Below are 21463 nucleotides of genomic sequence, written 5' to 3' on the forward strand. Positions count from 1 at the left end.
TGGTCCACCCTGTATATTCAATTTCAATAACAGTGCTCATCGAAATTATTCACAGCTTTTCGAAATTTATTTTTCACAGATCTCCATTTCCTAGTGTATTTTAACTATTTTTAAACGTTTCTAGAGCGCTATCGAACTCATTTTAGTAAATTGTAAGCAAACACCGCTAAAAAATAAATTCGATCTTGAAAGACGTAATATAATTTTTTCTGTTACTTTGTATATTTTTTTATTTGTTCATTTATTGAGTCATAACTTCTTTTTTTTTTTGTATGTGAATGTAATTTTTCTTTTTCACTTGCATTTGCATTTTCATTTTTAGCTGGATCGTTTCAGCATTGTGTGATGTTCACATATTTTGATTGTCATGTGATCTTTATTAATCAAATTGACATCATCATTTGCTTATGATAATTTGCTTAACAATTGACGGTTTTGAGTTTTGCTCATAACGGCTATAAGTGCATGCACATATTTACGTACATAATACCTGCAAATTATCGAGGCTATTGACACATTTATACACGATTACAATGTTTGCATACAAATAGTCCTCATTAGCATTGAATACCTATTGACGTGTATGATGTGGTACAAAATGTATCAATGAAGCAGGCAGTGGGGGTCGGTCGTCCGAAACATATAAGAAGTAATGCAGGTAAGATTAAAGTTAATATCCTAACTTGGTTGGTTATCACAGTCTCAGATCAGACTCCGGCTGCCAAGTTACCTATTCAAAAGTACATTTATACAAACCTTAGCAAATATGTTCATTTGTGAAATTTAGGTTTAAGCCTAAAAATATGCCTGAATTTATTGGAGGCGAGCATCACTCTACCAACACGATCGAACTTGCATGCCAGCAGAAAATCTTAGTGCCAAGTATTAAATTTGATCAAACCAACGCACTTCGGGTGAATTAGGACTAGTTCCACTACTACTATTTTGCATTCTCTCTCTTTACTGCTAAAGCAATTACGAGTATAATTACGTGAATACTTAAACTAAATTTCCTAATTAATAACAAAGACGTCACTCTTTCCTTTTCAAAAGCGCTCGTTTTGAGGTCCATCGCAGCGTTGTATTGTGGGCAATGTTTTTTCTTCAGTTTCATAAATTAATTTATTTCTACTGAAATTGGTAAATTTAAACTTCTTTGTTTTCTTTTATTTTGATGAATATAATAATTAAGGAAATAATCAAGGCTTTCATAATAAAGTATCAAGCCTCCTCAACTGCGGCCCACAAATCATCAACATTTCTAAAATTTATGTTAGCGAATTTGACCTTAACGTCATTCCATAAATTTTCTGTTGGATTGAGATCAAGGCTCTGCGCCGGGCAATCCAGTACATTATTTTTTTCTCTTATGACCCATTGCTTCACTGTCTTTTCAGGATGCTTTGGATCATTGTCCTGCATAAAAGCCCAATTTAATGGCATAAACTCAAACACAAATGGCTCCATTTTATTCTGGAGTATATCCAGATACTGAAATCTATCCATTTTACCAACCACGCGAACAATCGGTCCAAAACTATGCCAGGAAAAAGCTCCCCAAACCATGATGCTTCCGCCGCCGTGTTTAATCGTCTTTTTTGTGAACCTAGGATTTAGCGCTTGTTTTTTTGGACGACGTACAATAGTTTTCCCATCTGGTTCCATCTTATTTATTTTGGTTTTGTCGGTCCAAAGTACATTTTTCAAAACTGAATAGATTTGTCTTTGTGGGCTTTTGCAAAGGAAAGTCGGTGTTTGATATGTCTTTTTGAGAGGACTTGTTTTTTCTGCTTCGTTAAGTCGCCTTCCTACAAGCTTTCTGGACACCTGTCGAGCAGAATCTTAGTTTATTGCAAGCATTATAACTAAATATTATAACTAAATTAAGAGCATTATAAACCATTTTACGAGAGCACGTCATCATTTCAGCTATTTCTGCATACCTTTTTCCGTTTTGACTCATTCGGTATATAAGAGCTCTTTTCTCCGGCGTGCAATGTTTTCCACGTCCCATTTTTAGTAATTACTTTAAAATTTTATTTAAGAAACAAAAAATTATACTAAAAATCGCTGAAATAATACTAAAGTTTTACTCTCCGCTACACAAGTTAAAATGTGCTATTTTTGGTCCACTTCAAAACAGCAATAAGCGTAAATAAAATAAAACGCAAAAATTCCATCGAAAAAACCGTAAATTCCTCGCATAAATGTAAACTTAATAACGGTAATAAATGTAAACAAACAAGTTTATTTGATCAAAACAGAGTTCGTACTAAAAACTTAACATAAAAGGTTCACATTTGTGCTATTTATCTGTCCATGGCTGTATATGTGCAATTTAGGTATCGAGTTTTAAATAGAAATAAAACAATGAAAATTCAAATTGTGCAGAGCCATTCATAACATTTTTTTTTAATCCTTTCAAATGTTAGCCTTAGGTTAGGTTAGGTTATGGTGGTAGTCGGTCTGCACGACCAACTCACTTAGACCTTACAGGTCCGTTGTGATACCACTGTGCTACACGGGAACCTCGTTTATCTTCCTTCGTGGAACCATTTCGTGGCTCTTATGAAGCGTAGTATTGATGTCAACCCCACGCCAGACAGTTCTGTAAGAGAATTAAAAAAGTAATTACCTAGACAACCTGCTCTGATTTTAGCTAGGGCTGGACAATTGCAGAGGAAGTGCTCAACTGTTTCTTCCTCTTCCTCATCTCTGCAACTTCTGCAATATTCATGGGAGAAGACTCCTAGCCTCGAGGAATGCCTGCCAAATAGCCAGTGACCGGTTAAGCAAGCCACGACCTTCGAGATATTGTCTCTTGAGAGACTAAGCAATTCCTTTGTTCTTTTCTTGTTTATTTGCGGCCATAGTAGCCTAGCTGTTAGACACGTATCTTCATTTCTCCATGACCTATTGACCTCTTGGATAAAGTGGTTTTTTATTATTAGTTTACTCGTGGCCATGGGTATTCCAATGGTACTTTTATCACTCAGCAGTTGGAGAGCGGTACCTTTTCTGGCTAGCTCATCTGCTTTGCAGTTTCCCTCAATATCTCTATGTCCCGGAACCCAAATAAGGCTGACCTTGAATACGTCACTAATATCATTTAGAGCTGCCCGGCATTCCTGTGCAACCTTCGATCTTAGTGATGCCGCATTCATTGATTTGATGGCCGCCTGGCTATCCGAGAATATATTTATGATCGTTTTTGTTAGGGCGTGCGTGTTTAGGTATGTAGCCACTTCTTTTATAGCTAATACCTCTGCCTGATAGACGCTGCAGTAGTCTGGTAGTCGAACGGATAGTTCCAGTCCTAATTCCTTCGAGAAGACTCCGTAGCCGACCTTATCGTCTAGCTTGGAGCCGTCTGTGTAAAAGTTTAATTCCTCCCTTCTCCATGGCCTTCTTGTATGCCACTCCCTTCTTGACGGTATACTCGTCTTGAAGAGTCTTTCAAAGGTGAGTCTAGGGATAGAGTAGTCTATTTCTTGTTTATGACTATTCACAGAGTGCAAAATGGAAGCGTGGCCAAAGCACCGGTCTTTCCATAGCGCCATACTTTTTAATCTGAGCGCCGAGGCGGCGGCCACGTGTTTTCCTACCAGATTTAGGGCAGGTAAGTTGATTAGCACTTCCAGCGCTTTGTTTGGAGTAGTCCTTAAGGCGCCAGAGATGCACAAAAAAGCTGTTCTTTGGACCTTACTCATGGTTTTAGCGTAAGTCGCCTTTTGAGCAGATGGCCACCATACAAGTATTCCGTACATTAAGATTGGCCTAACTACCGAAGTATAGAGCCAGTGCGTAATACGGGGTGTAAGTCCCCATTTGATACCGACCGCTTTTTTGCAAGTGTATAATGCAACGTTGGCCTTCTTTACTCTTTCCTCAATATTAGATTTCCACGTGAGTTTCCTGTCTAATATGAGTCCTAGGTACTTGACGTTCTCTTTCAAAGGAATCTCCACACCCTTAAAAGTTAGCGGGGAGATTATAGGGAGCCTGTGTTTCTTTGTAAAGAGAATTATTTGAGTTTTTGAGGGGCTTATATCGAATCCCCTGCTCTCAGTCCAGCTTCTAAGCGTGGCCATGTTAGAGCGCATAATATCCATAAGGGTGTTAGGATATTTGCCCTTAACGGCGATTGCTACGTCATCTGCGTAAGCTGTGACGTGGCAACCCCCTCTTTCCAGGGTCAGTAACAGGGAGTTTACTGCCAAAGTCCAAAGAAGAGGGGAGAGGACTCCACCTTGCGGTGTGCCCCTGCAGACCTTCCTGCTTAGAGTAGTGCTTCCTAATTTAGCCGTTACCTTTCTTTTGATGAGTATATCTTCTATCAGGGCTACGACATGTGGTTCAACTCCAAAATCTTCTAATGAATCTACTATAGCGTTTGCATTTATATTGTTGAAGGCGCCTTCTATGTCTACGAAAGCAACCAATGCAAACTCTTTGTCTAATAAGCTTTTTTCCACCAACCCGACCAGTGAGTGTAAGGCGGTTTCTGTGGACTTCCCTTTAGTATAGGCATGTTGCGCCGAAGAGAGCCTGTTAGCCTTAACTGCGCCATTATTCGGCCATCCGTAAACACTAATTTTGAATGGTGCGCTGGAGGACTTCGGTAGGTATCTCGTGAATAACTTTAGTAGTGTTGGCTTCCAATACCTCAATCGAAGGTGGTTTATCCACAAAGCATTTCGACTTTACATACCCATACAAATAAAAGTCCGAAGCTGTGATATCTTTGAAGATGATTCCTCCAGCCCATAGACCGCACCAAACGGTTGTGTTCAATGGATGTAATGGCTGTTCTGGAATTGCTTCGGGTTGCTCTTCAGCCCAAATACGGTAATTTTGCTTGTTGTAGTAGCCATTAAGCCAAAATGAGCCTCATCACTGTACACCAAAAGTTGGCCTGAGCGCGCGATGAACACTTTTCACAGAGCGTCGATTTTCGTAATACAATTGTACGATTTGTAAACGATGTTGAGGGGTAAGTCTTTCTGCTGAAATGTCAATGAATACTGGAAAAAATTATGTAATTAGTTTGACAGTAGTCACTCGTGATCTGCCAAAAATGCCTTTTGGAAAAAGTACCTCCAATCTGATCACCCTTTATATGTTTGAGAAATGCAACCGCACAATTTAAGAAATAACGAGGAATTTAGAACTAACCCTTTACTGCATGACCGCTTTATTACGATGAAAAAAGATTGTTTCGCAATGGAAATAGATTTATTTACCTGTTAATAAGACATATCAACCCTTAACGGCCGAGAGCTTTTTTTATAATACTCGGCCATAAGACGACGGAAAATTAGATGAAATTCTAAAACGTTTATAAGGATGAAAACGTAAACTAAACATTTAAACTACTACAATTTATTATTTTTTTATATTTTATATTATTTACTTGATTTATAATTTTATATGATCAACAAACCAGGGATGTACAAAGTTGCAATATTTGTTAAAGAAAACTACAGGGATGATAAATAAATGAAATGAAAACTGAATTTTTTTCATGTCCCCGTATTGAGGCCTTTCGTTTTCTGTCGCATAAGTATGATACTATGACCCCGTAGCTGGGCCTTTCGGCCGTTAAGGGTTAAAAGAAAAATGATGAAAACGTTTTAAAATTTGGGTTACAATATTTTACGTAATCATATATAAAAACTAGTTGTTAAGTATAGAAAGCAATTGGAAATCGGGCAAAAATAACAAATGAATAAGAGAAACAATATAATGTAAGATATGTAAAGTATTGGTAATACTAATAATAAATAAATAAAGTAGTTTAAAGTTTCTATAAAATTTTTAGAATATTTTGAGTAATTTATCTAGCAGTGATCACCAGGTCGCACTTCATATGTAGCACCAATTGTTAAATAGATTTCTGTACTTAACACACACACATACTGTTTGATATATACGAGTACATATACAAATACGTCGAATGCATCCATCGGAAAACGATTTTTATCACTATTTTTATGCTTCAGTTGAAAACTGCTCGATATGAAAACTGCTAGTTTTAAGGTGAGAGTCCCGCATATTTATTTTATTTCCCACCATTTTATGATCTTGGCCACATCTTCTGAATTCTTTCACCATGTTTATATATAATTTACCCGTGTTTAATATACAAGTGAACCAAAAGCATGCAATTCGTGAAGCTTTTTCAAGGCAGAAATGCACTGGAAGCATTGACATTGTTAGCCCAGCGGTGACCGCTTTAGAAAAAAACTGTTTCCATTATTTGATGCTTCATTCGCACAGAGGCATCGATCTCGATGAAGCGTCCGAATCCGACCTAATATGTACACATGCACGTGTTGTATACAAATGGATTGAATTCACTATTGCTCATTTGAAATATAATATATACATATGTAAGTTTGTAAGGTGTATAAGTATTAGGGCGGGTCGATTTAAAAATCACTCATTGCTCTGTGAAAATCGTATTCTAGGGATCAAAATAAGAATGGAGGATTGGGTCGAACGAAAAATCCCACTTTGACCCATTTAGAGTGCTCCAATCGAGTCTAAATGTGTGACCGACCCCCACTAACTTTGGACGGCCGATCCACCCATGCCAGTGGCACACCCCCTGGAACTGCCCTGGGGGGTTCCCCATACAATCATTTCAAAATATCACCATTTTTGGCCTTTACATGAGAAAAGAAACTAAAAAGTTCGACCCAAATTGGGGGACATCAGAATTCGTTTTAGAGGTATGGTTCCTTCGGCAAAGTTTCTTATTTTGATCCCTAGAATATGATTTTCACAGAGCAATGGGCGATTTTTTTGCCTCCCCACAAATCGACCCGGCCTAATAAATATCATACATATGTATGTATATATAGTATATAATAGCGTTATAAATCCTGTGCACGTCAATAGCTTATCATCAAAATATATTTTCTTTTAATGGAGTAAAAAATATATAGCACCCACAGGGTTGGTGTTTGGGATCGTTGTATTCGGCGCAAAAGCAAATATGGGCGGAGAATTTCTTAAGCGAATCAGATCAAAACAGAGGTACACAGATGAGATGGATGCTGACGATCGGTGTCTACACCGTACAGGCAGGGCTTGATGAACTGATACAACAACAATAATAACGACAAAATGTATGTTTATTCTTCGGGTACAATGCATGATATTCCTTGCACAAGACATTTACGTGTATTTTATACCAACCGTTGCACGTAAATATGCATAAATCCACGAACGCAAAAAACAGACAAATTTGTCAACTCTTGTTGAAATCTAATGTGATTTTCTAATCAATGAAAAATGAAATGTAAAATATGTAATTTATTTTACAGTTCAAAGTTTTCGATTATCAGATTTTATAAAGCCCATTTTGGATCTATTATATCTAAACCTAAGTCAAACCCGCAAAATGAGGGTGAAAATACATACTTTTAAAAAAACTCTAGAAACATTAGGCAAAGCTATGTAAGTTAATTTTAAATGGTTAGATATATTTGAGCCTCTTTGGTTGTGGCCCTTTTATGGTTCACAGTTTCCATCGCCTTGGGCCCTTGAGTATCAACCTGATTGCCCCTTGGTAGTTACGGCCCTGAGCACGCATTTGTCAATTTTCACAACAATTCAGTTTGTATGGCGCTCTCTTCACGCACACTTTCGAACCTATTAATTACAAATATTGTAATTAAATTCACACTCACTGGCTTTCTAAACTCAGCTTTTAATTTCAACATCAGTTGATTAAAAGCAGTATATCAAGAATGTTGCTGGCTTTAGCGGAAAGTTCAATTCAATTAAGCCATCGCTATTTAAAAGTGAAAGAGAGTAATTAAATTACAGTCACATATACATACAGTTTGTCACATAAATCTTTTCACATGAAAATATTTGACAAGGAAAAATGTTTGACGTGGATTTCGAATGTAATGCACAAATTTATTTATTTATTTTTATATTTAACTTGTACACCATTTGTGATAAAAGGAGAATTATTTACTTAAAGTGATTTGGGAAAAAATCAATTAAAAAAAAAGATTGATTAAAAAGAGAAACCATTAAATTTCTAAAAAATATATGCAACTTAAAATTGAATTAAAAGGAATTAACAATATATAAAACATGTTCGAAGTATTAGTTGGATTTTTCACATAGAAAGTAATTTTTTAATTGCATTTGAAAGAACTGTTGGGTCGCAGATAGGTCCAAATCCAAAAAGTTTGCGAGATAATTAAAGTCCAACAACGTTCTAACGAGTGACGTATTAGCTCTATATAAAGCCAACGCGAAAATTTTAAAAACGAGTAAAATTTCTGCGAGGGACATTAAACTGTATTCTTTCTAGAAGAGCCGGACAGTCAATTTCGCCATTTACGAGATCAAAGATAAATGATACTGCCTCAAGAGTGCCTCTGTCACTTAATAGGAAAAGACTAATCAATCGACAGCGGGAATTGTATATTGGTTTCGCGTCTGAGAAATTGAGTGAAACGCGAGTGCGAAACGCAAAAAACTTTTTTAATCCTTTCCACTCGGTTTATATGGACTGCATGATAGGGTCTCCAAATAAAATCAGCGTAATCTAATTTGAACTGCACAAGCGCAGAGAATAAAATCTTTAGTGTATATGGGTCAGTGTAGTGCGAAGAGTGACGTCTTACAAAAGGGAGCATAGAACCGTGAATTAGAAAAACCTCAAAATCTTTAATCACATCAGGCAAAGCAAGATATGTATTATTAATATGATAAGAGGTATTAAAACATTACACATTTTTCAATATTAAGAAATAGACGAATTCACAAAGTACCAGCACGCCGAAATTGTTCTTCATTTACCAACCCTCACACTCTTAAAATTGTATTGTGCTTTTGTTAGATCAAGATTAGAGTATGCCGCTGTTATTTGGAGACCATACCAAATAGGTCTCTCTAATCGGATTGAGAGAGTCCATTAAGTTTTTCTTCGTTTTGTGTTCCGGTCTTTAAACTTTTCTGAACCTTTGCCATAGTACCGCTCTCGATGTTTATTGACTGACTTAAAAACTCTTGGTAGCAGACGAGCTATTCTATCGTGCTCATTTATTATTCGTATCTTTTCTGGATCTATTGATTGTCCTTCCCTTTTACGTAAAATTCAATTTTATATTCCTAATAAGAAACTCCGACAGTACGAAACATTTAAAATTGGCTGCTCGAGAACCAACTACTACGGGGTGAATGCTTCGATTCCTAGGGCATGTGCAGATTTAAATTTGTTTTTCAATTCTTCTGGTGCTGATTTTACATGGCCGTATGGCATCTTAGTCAACCATCTTAAATCGTTTTTTCCTAGTAATTAATAAACTGTTGTACATTAGCTTATCATAGTCTGTAAGAATGTATCCATTCAAAGACAAATAAATAAATAAATAAATAAATAAATAAAATAACTTATTCAGTTTAGCCTGAAGGACGACAGAGTCCGTAGAATTACTGATTTTAGCATAAACTTTAAGGTCATCGGCATATAGGAGAAATTTAGCAAAGGAAATACATGGAAATAAAAAAGCAAATAACAAAGGTCCTAAAATACTACAATGATGTACACCTGAGGTGTCTATAAACTCTTTCGAAGAAGCCCGTCGATAATTACTGCGCTGGCCCTCTTTATTTAATAAAATCGAATGCATTACATCGAAAGACGAATGAAAACCAGAACATGCCAATTTAGTTACTAAAAGCGTATGCGAGATTTGATCGAAGGCATCAGAGAAGTCTGTGTAGATCGCGTCAATTTAGAATCCACTCTGAAATCCTGCGTGGCAATCTTCAGAAAAAACTGTCAAGTTAAATAACGTAGATCTTGCTACCCAAGACCCTGCTGGCTAGGACTAATCAAACGTTTCACACTAAAATTTTATATAACTTGTCTTTTAAAATACATTCAAAGAGTTTAGAGATTGTAGATAATTTAGAAATCGCTCTTATTGCCGCTTTTGTAAATGGGAGTCACTGATGTCAACTTCCAATCATTGATAAATGCTCCTTAAACCAAGGATTAAAAAATAGTTTTAAAGGTTGCACCCTTGAGTCACAATTTTTAAGCAACGTTACAGAAAGACCATCGACATCAGCTTGAGAAGAGTTTTTAATCTTTGACAACCCTCAATGACCTCATCATCCGAAAAAACAGTGAACCGAAGTCAGCAGTAGAAAACAATTTCCTCGCAAACATTATATTATATATATATATAATAAATACTCATGTATACATACTTATGTACATATTTGTTTATATTTATGCTAAAATGAAGAGTTCATGGCATTATGTGTTTATTCATTTCATAGATAAACGAGGATAGTTGTGGTTCTACTACCTTAACTGTACCCGAAAGGAGTATCTCATCAATAAACCAGAAGGATGAAGAAAGCGACGATGATGAATGTAGTAGCAGTTATCGAAAATACCGGTACGTGTTATGAATTTATTTGTAGCATACGATGTATAAAAGTATTTATTTTGAATGTCACTGTATGTCAGTTCGCATTATTAGATGGATTCAGCATCAAAATATAGTACTAAGATGGAACTTCTTTAAATTGGGTTATACGTATCGCAAACAAGAAAAAGCGGCCGAGGTAAAGTAGATCCTGGGCTCAAGTTTCTCTACGGATATTCAACATGCAAACCTTCGAGTGCATTTCCGCCAAGTAAAAGCTTTATGTAAAAAAACTGACAATTGTCGGTGTTCAACGTTTATGTAGGTAGATACCGGAGAAAAAGCTCGGCATTCAGGTTGATAAACTATTTCTTTATTTTTTTTTTTGAATCGTTTTAGTCTTAATTTCTGCGTCCGCTTCATGTGCGGTATTTTTTGTACCTCTTTGTTCGAATGGGTTAGTAATTTTTGTGTCTGTTTCGTACTGTACTTCTGGATTACGTGTTTTATAGGATCAATTTTTAGGTCGCGGTGTGAGTCTTCATTTGTTATATACAGGGGTGCATTTACGATAGTCCTTAAGATTTTTGATTGAAGTCGTGGAATTATTTGTATATTATTGGCATGCTGTCCCCCATAGTTCTATGCCATATCTCCAGATGGGTATTATGGTCTTAGATATTAGTAGTTTGTTGTATACTGGCAGTTTTGAGTCCTTGTTGAGTACCCAATACAGTTGTCTACGTTTACTTGGATTCCCCATTTTGCGAACCAAGTCAACATTGTGTCAATTAGATTTTGCTACTTCGATGAAGCAACATTTATATTCCTATCAGACGTAATTAATACTGTGTCGTCGGCGAAGGTAGCTGTCGTCAAGAGAAAAAGCTCGGCATTCAGGTTGATAAACTTAACTGTTTATTACTTACAACATATTATGCACAGATACATATGTATGTATGTAGTTGAAATAGATATACAGTAAACGGCAAAAAAATAGAAACGCTAAACATTTGTTAAGGGGGAAGTCTACTGTGACAAGGGAAAAAACAGGCTTATTTTCCGGATTTTATTTCTAACAAAATATTGCTCGTACATAAAATATATTTAAACTCTTATCTTTATTATATATTTAAGTTTTTGAAAAAAAAATTTTAAGTCAAAATATTCAAAATGGCCGCTGTGGCACTTCTGCAAGCGCATGTCCGCTTTTCTTAGGTGCCTAAACGGTGTACATGAAATCTTACGTTTCGGTGATCTAAAACAAAAAAACAAAATATTGTTATCATATACATAGCATTGACTCTCGTCTGACGTAGGATTATGTCGATAAAAAATTTTGGTGTTGAAAAAAAAATTCTTGAAATTTTTTTTCTTTTTTTTTGCCTAAAATTGATGTTACTATTGTTTATAACAATTTAACAAATAACGATATCAAAAAAATCCTATGTCAGACGAGAGACACTATTACAGAGAATATATAATTAAATTTTTAAGCTGATTCATTTATCAGAACTCGAGATATCGTGTACACCGTATAGAAAAGCGGACCTGCGCTTGCAGAAGTGCCACAGCGGCCATTTTGAATATTTTGACTTAAATTTTTTTTTCAAAAACTTAAATATATAATAAAGATAAGAGTTTAAATAGATTTTATGTACGAGCAATATTTTGTTAGAAATAAAATCCGGAAAATAAGCCTGTTTTTTCCCTTGTCACAGTAGACTTCCCCCTTAATTCTGGTTTCTTAACAAAAATTTTACTAAACTTGGAAGGAAAAATAAATTTATTTTAATATTTTTGCGTTTAACAATGAATTTTTGAACACATGCTGAAACAACTTAATTCATTCACTTCAGTCGTATCTATATAGTCTAATATTAGTATAATATAGACTCTGCGAAATTGAATTAAAGGAGTCTGGGAGTTAATTTCCCTGCGAAATTCCACTAAAGGCAGCCAGAAACAGCTGCAAACGAGTAGGATGAGTATAAAATCCATTGAACTACACGTAACTTTAAAGCTTTGATTTCACTTAGTTCTTAAACATTTCAATACGCCATATATTCTTACAAAAAGTAATCATGGCAAAAGGAAAAAAGCTTACACGTGAAGAAATGGCTCAGGTCTACGACTACAAGGTCACTGGCATGACTAACAGATAAATTGCCATTAAATTGAATCGCTCATTCTCAGCAATAGATAATATCGTAAAACTTAAGGAAAAGTAAACACAAACAGTTAAACAATTAGAACCAAAAGTTATTTGCGCAACAAACATCCGCTATTATTCGGGGTGATCTAAAAAAAAATGCAACGGATAGAAACTTATTAGTGTGCAAACGCCGCGTTAAACAAATTTTAGCCGTATTAATCGACTAGTTTTGAAGCCAGGGAACTTGAAACATTCCCATGGCAGCCGGTTCTTCGTTACCAGAATGACTCGGGTTTTTCTCGACCAAGGGCTGCCGCCCCAGTAAACTAGCCCTGTCTAGTGTACCGTATCCCACTAGTTTTGAAAAAAATTAAGCCAAAACCCACGTTCATGGAGCCACGCAACTTTAAAGAGAAAAAAAGTTCGACTTCGATGATCCTGACGGTTTTACTATTACTATTAGCATAATTTGAAGGATCCCAAGTGTTTTTCTACCAAGCGAAACTTCGGAGGTAGTTCCTTGATGGTTTGGACAGGTTTAAGTTACTCACCACTACACCGCGTGCAAAATTTTCGGACGTATGAATCAGACAGCTACATAAATTTGCTGGGTGAAGCCTTGATTAAACGTATGGGGAGTTGTCAGACACTAACGCCACATGTGAGCAAGATAACGCTGCTATAAGTATACGATATATTCCCCAAGCGCCACCCGAAGTTGGCTTCAGAAAAAATAATCAAGTACTACATAGAGTGGTCATCAGCATCCCTGGGCTGTTTTTCTCTCTCGCAAATTCTTACAAATAAAAATGTATGCAGTAAAAACTTGCAACTTCCCCTCAAAATGAAATGTCATTTTGCTCTTTCGCTGTCTTCTACTTTGTAAGTTTTTTGGTTACATGAACACCAAAACTTGATAATTGATAAGAATTGTTACAAAATATTTTCTTCATGAACAGACCTAATGCCAATGATTATTTTTTTTAGCATATTCCTATCAGGAAAGTAGTGGAAATAACCTATGAATTGTTAGAGGGCGGCTAAGGAATATGAGTAATCGGAGATATATTTTTGTTCTGATAGTAACATACGGTGCCCGAGGGGTCTGAATGGGTTGGTGCGTGAATATCATTCGGAAGTGCACAGGTTCGAATTCCCGGGCACCAAACACCAATTCATATAAAAAGTCAGCGATCGCCGCTCACAAACAATTGCAAACCCCTGTGTATATTTCTGCCATGAAAAAAGTTCCTCATAAAAACCATATGCCGTTCGGAGACGGCATAAAAAGTGTAGATTTCTCCATTTGTGAAGGTGCGTTACGAGCCCTCCACCTAAGGATAGTTAAAAACATTATGTATTTCTATAAATTTTGAATCGCAGTCGAATGACATTTGAGCTACGGGCATAAGTCCATCCACTGAAAATTGAGGTTACACCAAATCGCAGCATTTATTACGACTATATGTGAGGACCTGAGGTCAAATCATCACATCCGTGAAACGTTCCATAACTATACGAAAGAAAATTACGTGATACGTCAATCGTATATGCTGAATCGCAGTCCAAAATAACAATTGCAAACGAATCGTAACTTATTTTCACTTCACAATAGTTTTCAAATTCCACAATGCTTTGGATCGAATTTTTAGGTCACAATGACGACAATGTCAAAACTGTTGTAAAATTTAGTTAATACAACTCAAATACAGGGTTGGCCATATTAAACTGACCCATGTGATTATTAAAAAAATATGGAAAAAGAAACATTTTTTTGTGTTTCATTGTGAAAAACTTAGCTCGTATACCGTAATGTGCCCGTTTTTCGGCGTTTTCCATAGTTTTGGCCAGCGTCTCGGCCGATATGGCGGCTATTTCCCGTCGGATATTGGCCTTAAGTGCGCCTAGTGTCTTTGGCTTGTTGACGTAAACCTTAGATTTCAAATAGCCCCAAAGAAAAAAGTCCGGTGGCGTCAAATCCGGTGATCGTGGCGGCCAGTCAAAATCGCCGCTTTTTGATATCAAACGGCCAGGGAACAAAGTCTTCAATAAGTTGACGGTGGCTCGTGCTGTGTGTGGTGGTGCGCCATCTTGCTGAAACCAGAAGTGCTCCATACCATTTTCACGAACAATCGGCATCACAAAATCGGTTATCATGGCCCGATAACGCTCTTGATTGACGGTCAATGGTTGGTGTTGACCATTTTCAAAGAAGAACGGCCCAATGACCATATCAGCGCAAATGCCACACCAGACTGTAACTTTTTGGTCATGGAGAGGTACCTCTTCAATAATTTGAGGGTTTTCACTGGCGTAGAAACGGCAATTTTGCTTATTTACGGTTCCGTTCAAGGAAAAATGGGCCTCATCACTCATAATGATTTGATGCCAAAAATCCTCATCAGTTTGGGCCATTCGGACGACAAAATTGGCATATTCCAAGCGACGAGGCTTATCGGCCGGCAACAGTTGTTGATTTAGTTGTATTTTGTACGGGAATATCCCCAAATCCAAACGAATGATACGTCGTAGAGTGGTCCGAGGGATGTCCAACTGAGCAGAACGACGATTACCTGACGTTCGCGGCGATGACTCGATACTGGCTCGTACGGCCGCGATATTTTCGTTAGATCGTCTTGGCCGCTTTTTATTTGGACGTCGGGTATTAGCCACAGTGCCGGAAGACAAAAATCTTTTGTGCATTTGCTTGATTGCGTTCTTTGACGGCGCACTTTTCACTTTATTTTTTTTTTCTCCACGCACGTTGCGTTTTTACAATCGACAAGGAATTTTGAATGTACAGCTGAACAATTTCAGCGTGTTCTATTGGGGTGTACTGTTTCATGGTATAAATCTCCTTCGACTGACGCTTCCAACGCGGTATGTCATTAGCTGATCTGAAATTACAGTAAAAAGTTATAGGGTTACTCAATGGGTCAGTTTAATATGGCCAACCCAGTATAACTATTGATCCGGCTTTGCTTCTATATATGAAGATGGAAAACCAGTGCGGAAGCAGCTAACAGAAAAGAGCAATCCTTTGGCACTCCCAAACACGGCGTAAATATGTAAATGGTTAGTGATTCTAACTCAAATTCCTGAAACGGCCAAATAACAAGAGATCAAATAAGATATTCCTTATTGAATTTTTCAAGAAACTGAAAATATGTGTACACATATTGTATGTATATGTGCATTCTTGTAAATAGTTTTTAAAATATTTTTTAAATCAAATGGAAAGCCTTTGTACCATACCCAAAGTGAAATAAAAAGACTAGCACTTATGGAATTTTTCTCGCATAAAATGTTTCGTCAGTTATAAATACTTTAATACTAAATAATAAAAAATTAAATTAAATAATATCTAAAACAAATTATAAACTCAAAAATTTTCCACTGAAAACTTAAATCCAAAATTTCAGTATTTTGTCGTATACTCCACCATGACATCTTTTTGGGTGGTGTTGAGTTTATTAAAATTCCTTATATATTCCTCGTTCATACATATATGTCGTAGAACGAAATATGCATTTTTCAGTGACGAGTGGTACGTTCGCTGATGATGGTGACCCCTGACTTGAAGGTACAGTCTTACATGCATACATATGTATTTGTACATATATATGGTATATATATATATATATGTATATGCCCTGCAGAAAAGACCACTCACACCCACCTGCTGTGCTTCTGTTGAAATTAATATCACTACTGAGTACTTCACCTTCCTTTTTTCTGAAACAACTAATGAGTTTTACAAGACGTTGTTTTAGGAAGTGTCGATAATTCAGAATCGGGGTTAAACTCGAAAAATTAAGTATACCTTTAAGAATCAAACATTTATTGCACTCCTAAAACCTAAAACTATGTATAAAACGCCGTAATGTGAGAGAGGAGCGTTCGTTTACTTTTGGTTCTCATCTTTGACACTGTTCCACTTGAAAGGCAGATATCGCTTTCGCTATTCAAAACAAGAGTAGCGAAGGAGTTCGCAATTGACAAATTCGCAGTAGTTTTGAGCCAAAAATATGTTTCACTAGTTCAGATTTTCCCTGCTGGGTACATACTCATATACGTAACGTGTATGTATGCACTCATGCTGAAATTACAATAAATCACGAGAATTTGAGCGTACTTTTGGCTTTAGGAGTACTTTTGAATGCAAGTGAATTAACAAAAGTTGCTATCTTTATATAGTAAGAAATAATCTGTACCCACTAAGGCAGAGCATTTATCTTATTTAGAGGAGATACCCACGATGTAGAGAATATATTCTTCGGAGATACCGACATTCAGTGCGCGGCTGAATTCACAAGCGATAAGAGCATACATAAATCTCCGCCCCAGTTATCTGATAAAGCGCGAAATATTAAACAGGTATATAATTTGCATTTATTTATTACTAATTGAATATGAAATATTAATATATTCATTGTGGAGAGGAATATTTAATGCAAAGAAACGATCGAGAAATAAGTTTAACCGTTTAAAAACCGGCTTGTACGCAACTTGTGTTTAAACATACTTCAAATAAGTACATACACATTTACAATTTTAGAATTGATTTGCTCCAAAGAGATATGTATGTGCTGGCACATACATATGTACATGTATTTGTTATTATTAGTTAAATAGTAAAAATAAAACGGTAAAGACGAAGTATTATGAATGAAAGAGTGAAGCTCATCCTCAGTATCAAACTGAGCCACAGGTGGCTGTTTTTCTCCATTTTTCATGGCCGCATACAGAAGCCAGCGACTCTCCATCCCTTTCGTTTTGTTCGCAAGATTTGCTGTGCAAACGCCTACATCAAACAGCTATGCTAATTAATATGAGGTATATAGAAATCATTGTCCGAGTGGTTCGTGTGAGAGATCATGAGAGGGTCCTACAATACGCTGAGAGGTCTGCTAGTGTCAATAAAGAACGATGATTCACATACGAGTGTACAAGTAGCGAGTATGGCCTTAATTCAGTTAGAATTAATAGCTGATTGCCGATTGCTACTGTAAATTTTTAATATAATTAATATTCATATACGTTCATTATACATGCATTTGTACATACTATTGTACAACACATACATATGTATGAGTATATAACTATTTATACTGCGTGGGCAAAATCTGTCGCAGTGAAATAAGATCGCCGACCAAATTGATTTCAATGTATTATTTACTTAAATAATTGTAATTGACGTCTGAGCTGTTTTTATTTTTTAACATTTTTCCATAACTTGTTTTGAGCTTGTAATAAATGTAATATTTGGTTTTATAACTTCACATCTTATCTACCAGAAATACAAAAATCTAAATTTTAATTTCTGTGACACAAATGTATGTAAAAAAAAAAAATAAATAATTGGCGCGTACACTTCTGTTAGGTGTTTGGCCGAGCTCCTCCTCCTATTTGTGGTGTGCGTCTTGATGTTGTTCCACAAATGGAGGGACCTACAGTTTCAAGCCGACTCCGAACGGCAGATATTTTTATGAGGAGCTTTTTCATGGCAGAAATACACTCAGAGGTTTGCCATTGCCTGCCGAGGGGCGACCGCTATTAGAAAAATGTTTTTTTTTTATTAATTTTGCTTTCACCGAGATTCGAACCAACGACCTCTCTGCGAATTCCGAATGGTAATCACGCACCAACCCATTCGGCTACGGCGGCCACCGTATGTTTACAGTAGTGTAAAAACTGGTACCTTCACTCTGCACACTTACATATCTACATACTCAAAGATGTAGGGGTTGGCAAAGTGAAAACAGTAAAAACGTGAAATTAAAAAAAACGCGTATATCTTCCCCTTATATCGCTTGACAACAGCCGATTCTCAGAACCCAATCACTGAAAGTTTCGGTTTCTATTTCGCGGAACGTAAGAAATTTTTAAAGTAAAGTTTTAAGATTTGGGCAATTGAAAAGAAAACCACTTCGATTATGATGCATTTACGAACCCAATAAAATAGCTTTATTATTATTATTAGCGGAAGAAGTACGCGAATCGTTTCGAGGTGGAATTTTTGTGGAAACAAGAAAATGGCGTCACAGTAATGGACCTTCCCCAGTTAAAATGTGTTGGGAATTATGAACACACGAATTAAAGCAACTCGTGCGTGAAGTTCGCAAAATCTGGTCCTCTTTGTCACAGAAAAGCTTCCAAGCATGTCGAGAAGATGCAAGACTATACTCGACAACGATGGAGATCACACAGCTTATTGAGTAATTGCGACTCGTAGTTTCGTACATACTTTTATGTAAAAATTTTTTTAAATATACATATATCTTTTATACTTCATGAATAATCGCGGTTATTTTTTTCTGACACAGGCTGTACAAGATCAGAATTAATGGTAGACATTAGAGAGGCAGATATGCACATTCATAATAGGGAAATAAAGTAATCGTGTATTACCCCTTTGTAGTTATTCTTACCGATCACAGGCTCGACAGATTCAGTTATTGAATTCCAAATGGAAGAACCGATGCCTCAGATTTGGTTTGCAATTACATTTTTTCGGGTTTTTGTTATAAAAGAATTTAACTAAGGCCTTTATGCACAGCGACCAGATTGATCTATTGTGCGCCCGTAAGTGCTTAATTTTAATTATTTCGTATTGCGAGGAATCGAACCAGTTCTTTAGAAGAAAGCATTTTCAAGTCTGCATACTCTAGTATGTAGGTACAAGCAAAGGATTCTGTGTCTCCTCTGACTTGATACTTCACAATTGGTGAGCAAGTGTTCCATGGACTCCTCTTCATTACAGCAGAACCTGCATAAACAAGTGCTAGAGAGTCCTATTGTATTGAAATGTGTATTGCAGGCAAAGTGGCCTGTAAGTACTCCACAGAGTAATCTAAGGTCCTTTTTATATAGGGTTAGAGCAGATTTTACTCTGTTGCTATTAAAGTTCAGGAACTTTTTGGGGTGATTAAGGCCGTTTGCGCCATTCCAGTATTCCCTGGTTTTTATTTGGATCCATTTTTTGGTTTCCTGTTTTAGGTTGATTTTGTTAACGCCGAATATTCTTATGGAATAATCCCCTTTTGCTTAGCATTACGATTGCTTTAGGACATCCTTTCTACTCTCGCATAGAGATATAATAAATATATACATACACTTGTTATTGTTATGAAATACTCCGCAGGAACGATGAAAATAAAATAATTTGAAAAGCTTTAAAATTTCTATTAAAATTTCCCCCCGGTACCTTTACCTATCAGCTCGCACAGAATGTTAACCCGAGGCAGTAGAATTATAAACCAAACTCAACCGTTGTGATCGACAAGGAATGTAAAATATCAGTTTTAAATACTTAACACAAAGTTTTAAAAGCAAAAGGCCCTTCCAGCTCTTAAATTTTATATAATTATTATTATAAATCTGTATTTCTGAATGTATCGTTGAATTCACGTTACTAAGCAATACATCTTCAATGCAGTGATCCATTTCGAAGTCGTCGCCGGGCCTCGATTGCACCTCTACCCGCACTACGCCTCAATAGCAAAGAGATGATTGCCAGTGACTTCGATACCCACAGCTTGGCTAGCAACCAGGCATCGATAACAAGCATCAATTCATTAGCGAGTTTACTGCGAGAAAAAATGAATGTAAGTAGTTGCTAAAGTCTCTTTATTTTACTTTATGTTTTCAAATACGCATCAACTAATTAATTATCTTTATTATTCAAGGCATTCCCCCAAATGATACGGAAAAAGAAACGCGAAACTAAGGACTACAAAATCAAGATTTTCGTCACGATACTATTTTTTATCATCGTCTTCCTGGTAAGAGTGTACCGTTATAAACAATACGTGTTTGTCTCGGTATAATTTTTTAAAGAGTGCCCCATGAAGGCCTCATATTTTAAAATATGAAAAGATCCGCAGGGTTTATTTGAAGAGACCTGCTGTGGTTATTGTAATACGGAGTATTCGTATTGGTTCATTCGCTGAAATTTTTCCTGACAGTTTGGCAGCGCACTGACTCAATTTCATCTTCGAATTTCGTCAAATCGCATGGCCTTGTTGACCAATTCAAATCGCCATATTGCCAAATAACGATATTCTCGAACCTACTCACTCACCATTTTGATAATAGGTTACGAGTAACCTGTACGAGTAACTCAAAAAATGACGCGGGGTGTCCAACTTCTTTTATTGAAATAAATTTTAGCGATGTCTGTAATATCTTGAACAAGCGATATTTGCATATCAGCCTGTGAGTACTAAATAATGAGAAAATTGCCGATGAATTGGTCAACTGCGGATCAGCGGTTTCCTCACAGGAGCTAGAGCCAATAATCGGAAATTGGTTTACAGGAATCACGAATTGGATCAGCGATTATGTATGTAAGTTATATCAAAAGCAATGATCCGGTCTAGAACGCTGCAGAACTGCAAAGTGTTTTTTAACAAGCCCGAACAGAAAACGGTCGAACATTCTTCTAGAACTCGGTACCATTCGGTTGATGATCGGTATTATTACAGGACATAACCCATGGTGGTCATGACCACCACTGGAATCATTAAGGACCCGTCTTGCTTAGAGGAGCCGAATAGCACTGAGCATTTTTTCTGTCAGTGTTTCGCTTTTGCTATGAGTAAAATTCGTTCCCTCAAACTGGCGGATATTTTCAGATTTGCCAAAGAATCCGCAAAATTCTCACAGGTTTAGCTACCTCTGTGTCTTTATTCTATCCTATCTCTTTCTCTCTTTCACTTCTCTCCTTTCCTGCTTCACGATCAACCCTTATACTTTCTAGAGCTTCGAGTACAATGGGCGTTTTAGCCTGAGTGTTTTAGGAGTTACCATTCTCTCTGTGCTTCTTGTCTCGCCTTTTCCAAATTTTAATTTCAATATGTAATTAAATGGTCTGGACAAAGGGCTAAGTCAAGTG

General features: G+C 36.6%; 1 protein-coding gene across 6 annotated transcripts in view; it reads left to right on the forward strand.

Moving 5' to 3' along the window:
• Positions 1-21463, forward strand: part of LOC129239520 (myogenesis-regulating glycosidase) — a 36928-nt gene that overhangs the window by 12840 nt on the left and 2625 nt on the right. For 3 of the 6 annotated variants that reach the window (XM_054875044.1, XM_054875047.1, XM_054875046.1), the window contains exons 3-5: positions 10321-10442; positions 20006-20174; positions 20256-20351. In XM_054875044.1, the coding sequence (XP_054731019.1) occupies positions 10321-10442; positions 20006-20174; positions 20256-20351 (387 nt within the window). Of the gene's footprint in view, positions 1-7749; positions 7920-10320; positions 10443-16802; positions 16945-18557; positions 18786-20005; positions 20175-20255; positions 20352-21463 lie in introns of those variants that run through there. The other 3 variants (XM_054875048.1, XM_054875050.1, XM_054875049.1) reach the window with 3 other exon arrangements.

This window comes from Anastrepha obliqua, chromosome 2, assembly GCF_027943255.1.
Source record: "Anastrepha obliqua isolate idAnaObli1 chromosome 2, idAnaObli1_1.0, whole genome shotgun sequence".
NCBI classification, from domain to species: Eukaryota; Metazoa; Arthropoda; class Insecta; order Diptera; family Tephritidae; genus Anastrepha; species Anastrepha obliqua.